General features: G+C 52.2%; 6 protein-coding genes across 6 annotated transcripts; 4 read left to right on the forward strand and 2 right to left on the reverse strand.

The window, feature by feature from the left end:
• Positions 1-16: 16 nt before the first annotated feature.
• On the reverse strand, positions 17-1,709 carry COCSADRAFT_35653 (uncharacterized protein). Its single transcript, XM_007700178.1, has 3 exons — positions 1,305-1,709; positions 310-1,254; positions 17-254 (listed from the first exon to the last, which is right to left on the reverse strand). The coding sequence occupies exons 1-3, from the start codon at positions 1,393-1,395 to the stop codon at positions 223-225; spliced, it is 1,068 nt and encodes a 355-aa protein (XP_007698368.1). The 5' UTR covers positions 1,396-1,709; the 3' UTR covers positions 17-222.
• A 1,696-nt stretch (positions 1,710-3,405) lies between these two features.
• On the forward strand, positions 3,406-4,872 carry COCSADRAFT_35654 (uncharacterized protein). Its single transcript, XM_007700179.1, has 3 exons — positions 3,406-3,713; positions 3,836-4,326; positions 4,380-4,872. The coding sequence occupies exons 1-3, from the start codon at positions 3,507-3,509 to the stop codon at positions 4,594-4,596; spliced, it is 915 nt and encodes a 304-aa protein (XP_007698369.1). The 5' UTR covers positions 3,406-3,506; the 3' UTR covers positions 4,597-4,872.
• A 926-nt stretch (positions 4,873-5,798) lies between these two features.
• COCSADRAFT_159249 (uncharacterized protein) lies at positions 5,799-6,329 on the forward strand (the record flags this gene model as incomplete). Its single annotated transcript, XM_007700518.1, has 2 exons — positions 5,799-5,953; positions 6,050-6,329. 2 exons carry the CDS (start codon positions 5,799-5,801, stop codon positions 6,327-6,329), a joined length of 435 nt encoding a protein of 144 aa, XP_007698708.1.
• A 282-nt stretch (positions 6,330-6,611) lies between these two features.
• COCSADRAFT_139775 (uncharacterized protein) lies at positions 6,612-8,790 on the reverse strand. The gene is made up of 3 exons (XM_007700519.1): positions 8,264-8,790; positions 6,985-8,196; positions 6,612-6,931 (listed from the first exon to the last, which is right to left on the reverse strand). The coding sequence occupies exons 1-3, from the start codon at positions 8,464-8,466 to the stop codon at positions 6,718-6,720; spliced, it is 1,629 nt and encodes a 542-aa protein (XP_007698709.1). The 5' UTR covers positions 8,467-8,790; the 3' UTR covers positions 6,612-6,717.
• Positions 8,791-10,275: 1,485 nt separating this feature from the next.
• COCSADRAFT_139777 (uncharacterized protein) lies at positions 10,276-12,827 on the forward strand. The gene is made up of 2 exons (XM_007700520.1): positions 10,276-11,122; positions 11,220-12,827. The coding sequence occupies exons 1-2, from the start codon at positions 10,632-10,634 to the stop codon at positions 12,697-12,699; spliced, it is 1,971 nt and encodes a 656-aa protein (XP_007698710.1). The 5' UTR covers positions 10,276-10,631; the 3' UTR covers positions 12,700-12,827.
• Positions 12,828-12,872: 45 nt separating this feature from the next.
• On the forward strand, positions 12,873-14,611 carry COCSADRAFT_354868 (uncharacterized protein; the record flags this gene model as incomplete). The annotated part of the gene is made up of 3 exons (XM_007700521.1): positions 12,873-13,005; positions 13,140-13,450; positions 13,510-14,611. The coding sequence occupies 3 exons, from the start codon at positions 12,873-12,875 to the stop codon at positions 14,428-14,430; spliced, it is 1,365 nt and encodes a 454-aa protein (XP_007698711.1). The 3' UTR covers positions 14,431-14,611.
• Between the last annotated feature and the right edge of the window lie 896 nt (positions 14,612-15,507).

Below are 15,507 nucleotides of genomic sequence, written 5' to 3' on the forward strand. Positions count from 1 at the left end.
TGCACGGGTGCAACTAGGGGTCATAGTATCATTCTCATTCCATGTTCAGTTAGTATACGTCTATCTTACAGCCACATGAAAATATGGGACCAGGATAGCTGGCCTGATCTATGGGTATACCAAAAAAAATAATATCAAAATAATGCAATGAGACCAACGATACCTCCCATGCACATTGAACAATTAAGTAGAAAACAAGGAAAAAGCCTGGCAGAGGAAAGCCTAAGCCCAGTAACCGAGAAGAGCCATCAAACCTAGTCAAAATATTAGCAAACTGCCGTGCTCGAAATTCAAAGAAGGTAAACTTACCAGCACCAAGCGTCATAAGCCCAAACGCCTTGAGCGTCCGACTAACAGGCCCATTCTGCATGTACGGGCTAAACATAAACTCATGCGCCATGAGCTCCACCAGACCGGTATAAATCAAGATACCCGCACTGATAGAATCAAAAATGCCATTGGAGAGAAGCGTAGTACGGGACTCTGGAGCAAACGACTGGCGGACACCCAGACCAATGGCAATAGCAATCGGGGTGGAGAGACCGTAGCCGATGCCGAGAAAGTAAGGGGTCCAGCGCTTGGAAGCGGGCCAGGAGACTTCGGCGAGACGGGAGCCCAGACCGAGGCCCTCGAACATTTGGTGGAAGACTAGCACGATGTAGAGCGTGGTGAATTCGTCGCCCGCGACGGCGAGGGTGAGTCCGATGAAGATGGAATGGAAAATGACGCCGAATTCGAGGATGAAGATGGCGGTGAGCTGGGCAGCGTATTCATTGGGGACGAAACCGTGGTGCTCGTGGTCGTCGGATTTGTACTCGCCGCTGGCATTATGTTGGCGCTGGTGACCGAGGTGATCGTTGCCGCGAATGCTGGGGTTGCGAGCGGCGGCTTCAATGTCGTGGCCTTTGCTCTCTTCCACACTGTTGTTGCTACTAACCTTGGATTGCGGGATGGCTGCATGAGTGTGGCTGGCGTCGTGTTGGTGACCGCTGCCAAAGTTGCCGTAGCGCATCGTCATGAGCTCGAGGAAGAACATGAGAAAGATGGTCATAAGGGCGATGCCTTCTGGCCAAGGGTATTTGGCGATGACACCAGTCAAGCATTCGTTGCCTAGTGCTTCGTTTGCTGGTGCAAGAAGGTGGATAAATGCAGTCGCAATGATGACTCCGGATCCGAAATATTTTGCAATGAAGAAGACCCAGTTTGGCACCAGTTTGTGTCTACTACGTTTTGCCATCACTGGGAAAACGGCACCTGCGTGTCGTTAGCGTTATTGGACTTGCAAACATCTTTGACAAACTGACCAAAGGTAGATGCCACAAGGATGACGAAAATGGACGAAATGCGGACACCCATGCGCCCGTCATATTCGTTGGAGCCTTCACAGGAAGACATGGTACTGTGTTTTGGATGCTGAATGAGGCTTGAGATACGGCCGTCCAAATAGGTAAATGAATGTTAGGAGAGATGGGTCGGAGAACGTGTAATGTAGTATACAAGCGAGAAAGTCACCAAAAAAAGTCGATGTACTCAAATTAGAATGGCTGCCAGTGACCAAAAACTGTCGCGAGGAAGAGAGATGAGCTTGATTATGCACCAAGGCTCGGTAAGGGCTCGGCAATGTATATCTTGTCGGTCTTTGGAAGCGACAAGCACTATATATGAATTCTGGTTGGAAAACCAAGCACCGTGATGGCGATACGAAGATGCTTGAGGTTTCTTATCAAGGCTTAGTAGCTGGAGAAACGCGGCACCGAGGCGGACCACAATACCGTAAGTACGCAAACGTGAGGACCTTGATGGGCCGCTAGGGAGAAGAATGTCATTCCAACACCATACACGCGCCGCTGTGGCGTCGAGCATCCCACGCAATTCATGGGCGCACTGCCTTCAATCTCCTCCGGGATACGTAAAAAGGTTATCATGGTACTGTGGGAGTCAGAACTCTGGTTGCACAACGTGCGCAAGGACCCTGATTAGATGGTGGTGAGGAAAGTGGCGCAGCTATATCCTCCAGCCACAGCGAGGTAGCCACGATGTTAGTCAGCAATCATGCTCTTTCTGTATTTTTGGAGATGGCTCAACAGGCCCACTCCTGGAACAGATTTTTATACTCATGAACCTTCTCCGCCGGCGCACCCACATTTGGCTCTCGCACCGAGCAGGCGGACCGAACGGCAGGACGTTGCAGTAAGTACTATTTAGTAGTCGCCATGCTGCTGGTTTGCATATTGCTTGTTCGTACTGTGCAGTAACGAAAATTGCTGTCGAACACGTACATGGGACATGGTGATGGTTTGCGTCTATGTATGTAGATGCACATGGGCGGTTTGTGGCCGGTATTGATCTGCGTGGCCAAAGGGGATCCCAGTGGGAATGTACTCCTCTTTTGATACATCTACACGACAGCCTTGTTTCTTTTTTATTTTGCGCCATCGCCGGAAAGGCCGGAGTCTAGCGGGTAGATGTGCAGATGGTTCGAAGTCTAGGGTAAGATGGAATGAGATGTGAGGAGGTTGATGGTGCACCAGGGTACCCGCATTTCGGAGCTTGCTCGGCGCTTCTGCTTGAGCAGCGCTCACATGTACACAATGTACATGGAGTATCGAGCAAATCACACCACGTCGAGCCAGCGCGAGGAGCAGCAACAGTACATTGGCAATCGGGGAAGACTGCGGGGATTGCGACGACTAATAGGCTGATAGCCAGGGCAGGCCTTGCAAGTCACAACGACGGCACCTGGGCGGCGATGGCAGGACACAAGGAATCATCGAGGCGATCGAGGGCGGATGTTGAGACGATTGGCAAGGCAGAGTACGCAGGCTCATCGAAAAGTTAATCCCCATCGGCGGTACATGAAACCGGTTTCGTGAGGGGGCATGGACGCCCGGGCAACCGATGGAATGGCTTGCACGCACACGCACACAGACAATGCGCTGTGGGGTAACATGGCTGCGCTGCTTGGCGGCATGCTGCATCGATGATGTACCAAAGTATACCTGCCTTGCTGTGTGGGCGAGTGAGACTGAGGGCAAGCTGCTCACTGTCTGGCCATGTTGTGGCAGGTGTAGAGGGTGTTGGCGGGCGCTGTCTTGCCAATAGCTCGACAACGTGTCAAGCACTACCTACCTATCTACTTACGTACCACTACTAGCAGCCGGGCGAGCGTCTTTGCCCGCCAGCCAGCCCCTCATGCCAAACGTAGAGATGCAAGGCTGGTGTTCGCGCATCCCTGTGCACATAACCCGCACAGAGCGGGAGCCAATCGTAGCGGCCCACCGTGAGGGGCGATGACGTCTCGACTCCCGATTTGGACAGCTTCTGCCGCAGCTCCAACAGGTGACCGTGTAGCTGCCTGCCTTCTCCTCTTTATAACTCTGCCTCATCTCTTGCCGTCACTCAATCCCACCGTCCTCTCACCTACCGGCCATCCTCCACCACAGACAGGTTTCTGTGAATTTGTCCAATTCCAATCCCAACCCCAACGACCAAGAACACCGTCCATCATGATCGTCGACAAGTTTGAGGAAGTCTTGCGGACGGCAGCCATTCCAGCTGCTGCCTCTGTTGCACCCATCCCCTCTGTCGTTCCTGGGAGCGATCCTATCTACCAGGTTGCCGGCAATGCTGGCCAGAAGGTCCTCTGGGTTGTCTTTGCCATCATGTTGATTGCCTCTGGTGCTTTCACTCTCATGTCGTGGAATGTCCCCTTGGTACGTTGTAACCCGTCAGACTAGCCTTGTACGGCCTCGATTGCCATGCCACATAGCAACTGGGGGCACTGCAGAGCTACCGACTCAATTCCCCACCAACATCATGTCTAACACATGCACAGAACAAGCGTCTCTACCATGTCGTCACCACCATCATCACCCTGACTGCTGCCCTCTCATACTTCGCCATGGCCACCGCCCACGGTGTTGCTCTGACCAAGATTGTTGAGCGTGAGCAGCACGACCACGTTCCCGACACTTTCACCACCACCTACCGTGAGGTCTACTGGGCCCGTTACGTCGACTGGACCATCACCACTCCTCTCCTGCTCCTCGACCTTGGTCTCCTTGCTGGCATGGCCGGTGGACACCTGATCATGATGATTGTTGCCGATATTTTCATGGTTCTCACCGGTCTCTTCGCTGCTTTCGGCACCGAGGACACTCCTCAGAAGTGGGGCTGGTACACCATCTCCTGCATTTCCTTCATCTTTGTCTTCTGGCACTTGGGTCTCAACGGTGGAGCCAACGCCAGCGCCAAGGGCGAGAAGCTCCGCGGCTTCTTTGTCTCCATCTCTGTCTACACCGCCATTCTCTGGACTGCCTACCCCATGTAAGTGCCTACTGTCCTGCTCAAGCACCCCACTTCATACTAATACTATACAGTGTCTGGGGTATTGCCGACGGTGCCCGCAAGGTCAGCGTTGATACTGAGATCATTGTCTACGCCATTCTCGACGTTCTCGCCAAGGCCGTCTTCGGTGCCTGGCTCCTCATTGTCCACTCCAACATGCGTGAGAGCGACGCTGAGCTCAACGGCTTCTGGGCCAACGGTCTCAGCCGCGATGGTGCTATCCGCATCGGTGAGGACGACGGTGCCTAAGCGCATACTGTCAATCGTAGATACTTCCAGCAACTTCCACAAGATTGCTCAGACAAGCATGGTTCGCCTCAAGTGCAAGTTCACGAGGACCTGAACCAGGTTCGATGATCCAAAAAATAAGCTCGGCGGTATATGTTCCTCATATTCTTTTCGATAGCATCTCTCTTCAGTGGTCAAGCCTGTCGTCAACGGAATCGAAGGCTCGCGGATAATCATGGGACGGGTAGTTTGTAGCGTGGTCTGTCCACATTTAATGAGAAAATGATTTGGTCTAATTTATTGTGGCTGATACTGCTTTGACTTGATGGTGATCTCTACACTGCCGTTGCTGTTGTCATACTACGGATATGGGGTTGGCCATGTGATTCTTGCAAAGTACGTTGCTGTAAGCTTGCTCCAAGTGATGGTCTGGTCCCAGGCAGCAGAGACATGTATGGCTAGTCAGATACAAGATGCTGCCTCAGCATTGCACAGGGCGTCTATCAAGACGTTACAGACTTGTGTGAATGGGAAGCTAGAGACTGTGTCAAAGCATTGATTTCTTTTTTCTTTTCTTCTTAATTTCCTTCAGTTTGATACCAGAAGGGAGTGTTTCTATTTTCTCCCGTGTCAAGGCAAGTCGAAACAGAAAGCGGGATGTGGATGCTGGCTAGCCTGTTACATGTGCCACGCGCATTATGAGTGTTGATCAGAAGCCGTCCCCAAACATAGTGCCTGATGCATGCGCATACTGGCCCCCCCACGTCACTTGTCGAGACTGAGTGCCTCAAAAGCAAAAGACCAAGTCGCATGCGCATGCAATCCCTATTGCCTCAGTGCACGGGCATGGCCGCAGTCAGCCGCAGCGAGGATCACGGCGGTGGTGGGATGGCACCACGGTGGTCTCAGTCTCACTCGATGCAAGATGACGGTAGGCGCCTGACCCTGGTGTTGGGCAGTGTGGATACGCAGGGATCAAGCAGGCGGCTGCCCCGCAACCAAGGCCGCGGGCAGCAAGCTACTTCTCCCCTCCCTTATGGCTTGCCTGTGAGCTCCCCTTTTAAGTACCCCGACAGCTGCAGAGCCTTTTGATCGCCTACATCTGCGTTCCCCACTGCTCATACTATTCACTATCACACCACCAACTTACTCACAACCCCCCACCATCTGAAAGTCGCTAGTCACTCTGACATCATCGTATCACCACTACTACTACCACCATCATGGCATCCGAGAACACCGACTTTATCGACGAGACGTCCATCTCGCCTGTTCGTTCCTCGGAAAGGCGCAACAGTCTGGAGAAGCACCTGCAGCACCGTCCGGAACCCCAAGACCTCAAGAACAGGCACATTCTGCTAGACACCACAACAGCTCCGTACGCCTCTCCCCGCATCTGCGCCTAGATCCCCACTATTCCACGCCAAGCTCAATTACGCTTTGACATAACAGCTAACATGCGCCTATTCTACAGTGCCCTCCAGGCCAAAGCCCTCGAACTCGAGCGACAGCGCGCAACAGACAACCTCAAGCGCGGCCTCAACGCCCGTCCCGAGAGAGCCGAGCTCGTCGACCGCAACATTCTGCCCAACTCGACAGCAGCGCCTGCCCTCCAGGGCCACCAGAAGGAATTGGAAATGCACATGCGGGCTGATAACCTGGAGAAGGGCCTCCAGAACAGGCCAAGTCCGGAAGAGCTGGTCAAGAAGGGCATTCTTGACGAGGACGAGAATCCCGTCAAGGACATTGCTTAAGCGCTGCTTGCACATTTTTCTCCTTGGGGGCGGATGTCCTTAATTCTGTCTCTCTAGGATGACGTATTCGGCGTTGATGAGTTTTGTTATATTTTGAACATGATGCTAGGCTGAGTTCATCATTTAGCTTGTATCGTTAAAGTGCACATGAGCACACTTCCAACATTTATTTTTTTTGCAATCTTCACGCTGTATTCTTGGCGCACCGTGAGTCTTTGAAGCACATCAGCAAAAAAATCATTAGGTACTCAATCAGCATGGAGCTGTTTGTGCAAGGGATGGCACGAAGCTAATAACTTGATTGGTATATCCTTATGCCAAACAGCGATAACCAAACCATGCTTCAAGCTCGAAACACTCATTAAAAATCAATCATACGTCCATCTGTTTATCGCTGGACCTTCTCTTCTTGGACAATGGTAGAGTTCTTGTCCATCGAGCTACGCATGTGGCGCTCGCCATCGGCCTCCATGTTCTTGACCAGCTCCGTAACACCAAACAAGTCGTCCATCTTCTCGAGCGACAATCCCTTGGTCTCAGGCACGAAGAACCATACGAAGAGGAACATGCTGAAACAGAAAGATCCGTAGAGAAGGAAGCACCTAACAATCGGGTTAGCACAGGAATATATTGTAATGACAAGAGAAAAACGTACCCATAGCCACCCTCGCCCATGGTAGCAATCATATTAGGGGTAGCACGAGCAACAACAAAGTTGAATAGCCATTGGACAGCCGCAGCAATAGCGACATTGAGCGATCGAAGGCGAGCAGTGGGGATCTCAGAGACATAGATCCAGCACACGGGGCCCCAACCGAACTGGAAGAAGCAGGCGTAGAGGAAGACGCAGACAAGCGCAAAGTATCCAGCACCAGGAACAGACTGGCCTTCGACTGGCGGGTCGATGCGCATGTAGAGACCAATGTAGAACATGGCCATACCCTGAGCAATCGAAGTCCAGAGAAGCGAGCGACGGCGACCAAGCGAGTCAGCAGCGAAGATGAGGAAAGCGAGACATCCGACCATCTTGACAATACCGTAGATTCCCGTAGCGAAGAGCTTGTTCTCGTTACCCTGGAGGCCGAGTGCCTTGAAGATTTGCGGGGCATAGTAGTTGATTGCATTTGTGCCCGTCATCTGCTGACAGACCATGAGACCAATGGAGATGAGAGCGCGTTTGCGGTTACCGGGGATGGTAAACATCTCCTTGAGGAGATCCTTCATGGTTGCTCCGGCAATCAGCATGCGCTCGTGCTCGAGCTGATCGGAAATGTCCTTGATTTCGTCCTGGACGTAAGGGTGCGAGAGAGGTAGGTTGCGGACGCGTGCCAGGACAGTGGTGGCTTGTTCCCACTTATCTTGCTTGGCGAGGAAACGGGGAGATTCTTTGTTCATGGCCATGCAGCCGACGAGGAGGACGGCGGGAAGTGCTTGCATGGCGAGCGGGACAATGTAGACTTGGGCGCCACCAGAGAGGTGCAGGAGCGACCCGTAGTTTACCCAGAAGGCGAGCGAGATTCCAGTGGCAATGAAGAGCTGGTAGAGACCGGTAAGACCTCCACGGATACCACGGGGAGCGTTTTCGGAAATGTATAGAGGGACGACCATGGATGCACCTCCGACACCAAGACCAGCGATGAAGCGACCCACGTACATGGCCCCGAGGGCACCCGAGGCAACGGCTTGGATTACGCAACCGACAATGGTGATGAGACCAGCTGCTTGGAGTGCGATCTTACGACCCCAGCGGTCAGCGGCCCAGGAGGCGATGAAGCAACCGAGGAAGCATCCAGCTTGAAGGGTCGAAGCAATGTTGGCGCTCAAGTTGGCCTTGCCGACTTTGTCGAGACCCTCAATCTTGTACTTTCTATTCATCCATGTTAGCCTTTTCGACGGCACCAAGAAAGTAAATATTGTCGAGGATGGCAACTTACTGTTGGAACTCCTTTAGTTCAAGCACACCTCCAATTGTTCCGATATCGAAACCAAACAACATGCCACCGAAGCAAGCAGAGCCCGCCATGGCAAAGGCACGCCACCCGTAGATCTGATGGGGATCAGACTTGATGGAGTCGTTCTTGACAATCATGCGGATGAACCTGGCGCCCGCAGATGGGGGAGTGTCGGAGGGATCCATGATGGATGGATGGTGGTGGTGTGCAATGGTCGTCAATCAGGGCAGATGGTGATATAGACGTCTTGATCTTATCAACCCACACTCTATCCTGACCCAAAACGTTCAATGCAAACGAGGCCGGTAAGAGGTCAAGAGGAGATCAACAAAGTCTCCACAGCACAGGGTAAACGATCAAGAAAACCCCCGGTGAGATGCGTGCATGGCCTCACTATATAAACCAGCACAGGATATGCGGTCCATGCGCTATCCTGGCATCATTAGCTCGCTCCTCAACACCGGGGTAAAAACAGCGTTGCAAGATGCCGCGGGCTTTGCACAAATCCTTCCTCTTGGACGGGGAGGGGGGCGCGCCCGTTGGTCCATAGGGCACAAACCCAGACTAACTGTAGCAACCCCAGACTGCTGGTCTCTTCCCCAGGACCGGATCCCATGGTGGCCCAACACGAGCGACGCCTCCACGCTCCCTTCTAACCGATATCCCATATCCTCCCTCCAATCTAGAGACCGAGTAGGCAAGGCGAGGGACCAAAGCTGCATTGGTGTCGTCTGGGCAAATAAGCTTAAGCATCATCGAATTGCCGTGCAATCCCTTCAAATTGAGGGTGCACGGTGATGCTTAGCACTTGGCACGGCGGAAAGCTTGCAGTGGGATTAGTGGAGGAAGTGAATGTCCGTCTTGGAACCTGCCAAGGCCCCATACTGCACTCCCCTTCCTCTGCCCACTCACACACACAACCGGGTGGATGGGCGGCTTGCGGAATCAGACTACTACTAATCATCGGACACCGAATGCCAAGACGTCGCTGCACCTCTACTACTAGTGGAAAAGACAATCCGGGGGGGATGATTCCCCACTAATCTCAAAGGCTGGGGTCGAAGTGGCCGTGTCCCGCTCCCCCTTGCCGTGTTCGAGGCGCTCAAACCTGACCCCCGCTTGCAGAAGACGCTACGGTTCCTTTGTGCATATTAATCCGCGTATTGGAGCGACGAACGCTCCGCGATCACACCGACACGTGATGCGTTCGTCGCCACGCAGAGTATAGTGTGGGGTTGAATGCGTGAGGACTGTGACTCTGTGTATGGTGGGGAATTATATCGTCAATCCCTCCATGGTGGGGGAAAGGATCGTGGAGAGAAAGAGGCGTTCGGTCGGAGGAAAAAATGTTAGACAGCTGAGCGTCTTGCAGCTACGAAAGTGTATTTTATTTTTTTCTTGGATGGCTACTAGTAATGTCAGTTTGCAAATTGCACGTGTGTCAAATAGACACTAGTATTACTACTACGGATGTAACGAATGAGAATACATAAGCGGAAGCAATGTCTAAGCTTTTGTAATCGTGAGCAGCCTCTGTGTCATGTCACCAGCCAATAAAAGCATGCTTATCATCGGTGTTGTACGGTTTTTGGAGCTCTTCAACAGCAAAAATGGTTTTATTGGCCTGGATTTCCTCCCCCGCCTTTGCCGCATTCGGAGCATGAACGATGGGCTCTTCAGGCTGTTTAGGCAAAAGTAAGAGTGCACTTCGTGGCAATGTTCGCGCGAGGTTCCCGAGGTTATCTCTTCCCAAACTACGTGTACCACGTAAGTCGTTAATGCATGATTATTGCTGCTGCTGCTCACTGAACGCAGTTTCACATAAACTTCCTCCCAGAACTCAACGAAAGCAACACCGCGTCATTTGGTTGCGGCACGCCACATACATATAGCCATTTAACAGGTGCGTCCAAAACAAGCTTTCTAGTCTTATCGCGCCCAATCCGCGGCTCGCATATTCTGCCGTCTTGGTCGTTTCTGGGCATTCCGGGTACATTTGCCACACGACAGCCAGCCTGACATCAGCACAGCTCGCGGTAAGTTTGCCTGGATACTTACAGCCAAGAAGATCAGACGACTTGAATCCGAGTCAAGCGCATCATTCTTGCACCCGTGCAAAGGGCCGTTGTTGTACCAAAGCCTCATTCCAACGCACGTTTGCACCACTCACCGCTGACACTTGGTGTCCCGTCCTTGCAGAAAGCCCCCAAGCTGTCTAGGCCTTGAACCAAAAGGTATCAGCCATTCACGGAAGCGGAAAAAAAGAAGAAGGAGAGTCACGTGTGCCCAGTTGTTACATCTCGTACTGTATAGAGTAAGGAGAAAAAAAGACAATCATAGCGACGGAACAATGAGCGCCACAACGGCAAACAATAACCGGGCCTTTGACCTCCATCCTTTCTCCACGAATCCCTTCAAGTCACGCAATGATGTTGTGGACGCTGTAGCATCTCTCCTCGACCCCCTTCTCCCCGGTTTCTCGCCGCAAAATGCTTTGATCAAGGTAGGCGGTACCGGCACGCGTTTTGACGAGACAGGCGCCCAAGTCGAGGGCTTTGCGCGTCCGCTATGGGGTCTCGCGCCACTACTAGCTGGAGGCAGCAAGTACGCTGCTACCGACAAGTTTGTCCAAGGCCTGATTTCCGGGACTGATCCTGAGAGCCCGGAGTTCTGGGGATACATGGAGGATACCGATCAGCGCATGGTGGAGGCGTGTCCGATTGGGTTTACGCTGGCGGTTGCGAACAAAGAATTTTGGGAGCCGTTGACGGAGCGGCAGAAGAAAAATGTCGAGACGTGGTTGGGGAGCATGAATGATAAGAAGATGCCGGATACGAACTGGTACGATGACCCGATTGCTTTGTTCTGTTTTGTTTTATTTTTAAATCAATGTTGGTGACCATTTTGTGACTGCAATTGATGTTGAGATGTTTGATAGGCTTTGGTTCCGCGTCTTCGCCAACCTAGGACTTGAGAGGAATGGCGCTCAGTGGTCGAAATCACAGCTGGAAAAAGATATCAAACAGCTGAATACATACTACCGCGGCGATGGCTGGTCAAACGATGGTCCCGATACATATCGTCAGATGGATTACTACTCGAGCTCCTTTGCGATTCAGTATCTCCAGCTTCTCTATTCGAAACTGGCTGCAGACATCGACCCCGAGCAGACCGAAGAGTACAAGAAGCGGGCCCGCATGTTTGCTCTCGACTTCATACACTTTTTCGATCCTGAAGGTCGTGCCATTACGTTTGGTCGCTCACTGACATACCGCTGGGCCATGGTAGCCTTCTGGGGCGCTGTTGCATTCGCTGACCTCGAATTGCCTGAGCCCCTTAGCTGGGGCGTAGTCAAAGGTATCTGGCTACGAAATCTACGGTGGTGGACAACCCAACACGACATTTTCCAATCCAACGGCATGCTCACTGTTGGCTACTCGTACCCCAACTACTACCTGGCTGAGAATTACAACTCGCCTCAATCACCTTATTGGTGCATGCTCGCGTTTGCCTGTCTGGCCATGCCAGAATCTCACCCGTTTTGGAGTGCAAAGGAGGAACCACATCCATTTGCTAATACACGTGTGGTGCGTCCCCTCCCACACCCCCGGCAGATTGTGTGCCGGTCTGGAGGTCATACTTTCCTGCTGTCAAGCGGACAATCGTGTCACTACGCCATTAAGAACAGCAACGCCAAGTACGGCAAGTTTGCCTACAGTGCAGCCTTTGCATACTCAGTGTCGACGGGTTACCAAGAACTGGAGCAATTCGTGCCAGAGTCACAAATTGCCTTTTCTGATGATGGCGGGGAGCTGTGGAAGATGAGGAGGGCACTGAATGGAGACTCTCAGATTGAAAACATAGACGGAGTTCCGGTGTTGGTTAGCAGCATGAAGCCTTGGCCCGATGTTGAGGTTTCGACGTATTTGATCCCGCCAGCCGAAGAGACGCCAAACTGGCATTTGAGGGTGCATCGGGTGACGTCAGGGCGGGATATCAAGAGTGCAGAGGGAGCATGGGCTGTATATGGTGCGAGAGAGTCTGACGGTCGTCTCTTGACTGAATGGAACGGCACGCTTCGCACACTTGATGCTTCGATACCAGAGGGCGGTGCTTCAGATGCCACATCTGCTTTTGCAGCCTCGCCTCGTACGGGCGCTGTGGGCATCGTGGATCTATGTCAGCAGGACCGACAGGGTAGTGTCATTTTGTCAGACGCCAACTCAAATCTTGTCGAGAGCAGGACTGTGCTGCCGATTGTGCAAAAAGATATCAAACAGGGCGAGACGGTGTGGTTTGTCACCGCTGTATTTGCAATGCCAGCGAGCAAGGAAGGATGGAGGGAGAGTTGGAAGGCAGGCTGGGGGAAGCGTCCAGCGGTGCCTGAGTGGGTGAAGAGCAAGATTGGGGGTCAGTAGCTTGAAGGTGATGTTTGATGAGTCACGTGGCAATGAAAGTGTTTGATCTGCCCTAATGGTGGATACGTGCCAATGACGAATAGCACAACGATATGAAGTACTGTGTTATTTGGATCAGCCATTCACAGAGACAATAATAGCTTGCCGCCTGCCCTGACGATGATGTTGAAGTAATGGCGATGCAGAGGCGGCAGTTGAGAGGCCAAGTAGGCGCCCTCTTCAGCGGCTGTATATTCTCGGTGCCCTCTGTGCCCCACCAGTCCCCGTCGCGTTTGCTAGATCGAGTCGTGTCACTGTATTCCAATAGTAAAGACGAATTTCCCTCGCTGTTGTTATCGTCTTCCGGCCCTTCTTTAGCAGCTCTCGCCACTCATCCTTATCCGCGTCCTTTCTTCTTTTTTCCCCACACCCGCTGCACGCTGTCAAGACGGCGCCTCCAGCCCCAGCCCCCGACGCTGCCCGCTCCTCTTGCTCTTCTTCGTCACTGCGCATTGCTAGCCAACTGACAACGGCCTCGGCCATCCTCTGGGATCCCAAGTTTACATCGCGAGCGCCTCCGGGCAGCCTCCACCCCGTCCACGCAGGCACTCTCGTCCCCCCGCACCGCACAGACTCGTCCATCAGCGTCCGCAACCTCGGCGACGGTGACGCCAACGGCGACACTACGCCCATCGTGCCCACTATGGATAACCGAAGACACCCCAGCTCTTTCCAGCAGCTCGAGAAGCTTGGAGAAGGCACCTATGCCACGGTAGGCCGCCACTATACCATGCGCCACCCGCTCTCGAACGCCTATGCTAACTCGCCCAGGTCTTCAAAGGCCGCAACCGCCAGACGGGCGAACTCGTCGCCCTCAAGGAGATTCACCTCGACTCGGAAGAGGGTACACCCTCTACAGCTATTCGTGAAATCTCCCTTATGAAGGAGCTGCGCCACGAGAACATTGTCCTGCTGCACGATGTCATACACACCGAGAACAAGCTTATGCTCGTCTTTGAATTCATGGACAAGGATCTCAAGAGGTACATGGACTCACGCGGCGACCGAGGTGCTCTCGACCCAGCCACTATCAAGTCGTTCATGTACCAGCTGCTCAAGGGAATCGCCTTTTGCCACGAGGCCCGCGTTCTCCACCGCGATCTGAAGCCCCAGAACCTGCTCATCAACAACCGCGGACAGTTGAAGCTGGCGGATTTTGGTCTTGCCCGCGCTTTTGGAATTCCAGTCAATACCTTCTCCAATGAGGTCGTGACCCTATGGTACCGCGCCCCCGATGTCCTGCTCGGCAGTCGCACCTATAACACTAGCATCGACATTTGGTCGGCTGGCTGCATTATGGCCGAGATGTACACGGGCCGACCCCTCTTCCCGGGAACTACCAACGAAGATCAGGTCCAAAAGATCTTCCGACTCATGGGCACGCCGTCTGAGCGCTCGTGGCCAGGAATTTCACAGCTGCCAGAGTACAAGAACAACTTTCCTGTCTACCACACCCAGGATCTGCGCCTTATCCTGCCACAAGTCGACCAGGTTGGGCTTAACCTGCTCAACAGCATGCTTCAACTCCGACCAGAGATGCGCATATCTGCTGCGAATGCCCTTCAGCACCCATGGTTCAACGACTTGCCACAACGGCAACAAGAAGTCGCCCAGATGCAAGCCCAGGCACATGCCCAGGCACAGCAGGCTCAGATGGGTGGCGGCTACCAAGTGCCTCAAAACGCCTACTAGCAGCAATGCGTACTCCTAGACACTATGAATCCATATGAATATCAGTTGGCACCTCGATGCACACGCGGAATGCTGGTGGTAAAGGAGGATTCCCATGTTTTATTCCCAACTGCATGTTGCAGCAAGATACCACATTACCAAGCTACACGAGACGCATATAAGCATCAGGGTTATTTATACTTGTGGGATGGCACCACGTACATGGGGTCGCGGATCATACCCTTGAAAATCTCATTTTAGGAAGACGGTATTCGCTATGTGTCCAACAGTCACTTTTATGTCAAATCATCCTGCCAGGCACCGCCGCGTCCCTTTCTGCTTTCGGGAATGCTCTATGTATGGAATGGCGCTACATTCATGCCTTATGCAAAGCCATGGGTGCCTCGAACTTTGAGATCTGAGACCCCGAATGATGGGCTTCCCCTCTTTTGATGGGTTATTAGCAAGAGGTGAATTAATTGCATGAACGACTTCTTCTTCTTCTTCTTCTTTTTCTTCTTCTGATGTTGATATATTATCATTGTGTGATCCTTGACTACTTGGTGTGCATATGTTGCCTTGACTGCTGTGTCCTTATCGTTTTGTACATTTTTCCCGTTTGAATACATGAGTTTAATGAAGTGACAAGAAACATTTGCAGTTTTCTGTGTGAACTTGATTTATGGTGTAAGATATATCCTTGAATAGAACTCGGGGAGGTTAGCCATAAATCCCACTTCCCATGACACCCCCTTCTGTCCTTTGCTCTGCAACTCGATCGACTACAAGCAGTAAGATTACGTACTAGCTCCCCTTAAAGAAATTCTACTGTGCTACAAGCTACGATAATGCCTGGAGGGCAGCAGATTAGGTATTGTAGTTGTATTTATGCTAGTTACCCTAAAAAGTCTCTCCACTGCATGAAAAACCTCTATATGAGGTAGTGCATCCTAAATTAATTCTGAGTAATACATTGCTTTAACTGGGTGTATATTCTTTTCGCGTCCATCGTGTCCGATTATTGTTTCTTGGAAAAGGTGAGGGATGAAATAATGCGTAAGCACTATATCACGTACACCAGAACTAGGTCTAAGTAAT

Source organism: Bipolaris sorokiniana (genome assembly GCF_000338995.1).
Source record: "Bipolaris sorokiniana ND90Pr unplaced genomic scaffold COCSAscaffold_5, whole genome shotgun sequence".
Lineage (NCBI taxonomy): Eukaryota > Fungi > Ascomycota > Dothideomycetes > Pleosporales > Pleosporaceae > Bipolaris > Bipolaris sorokiniana.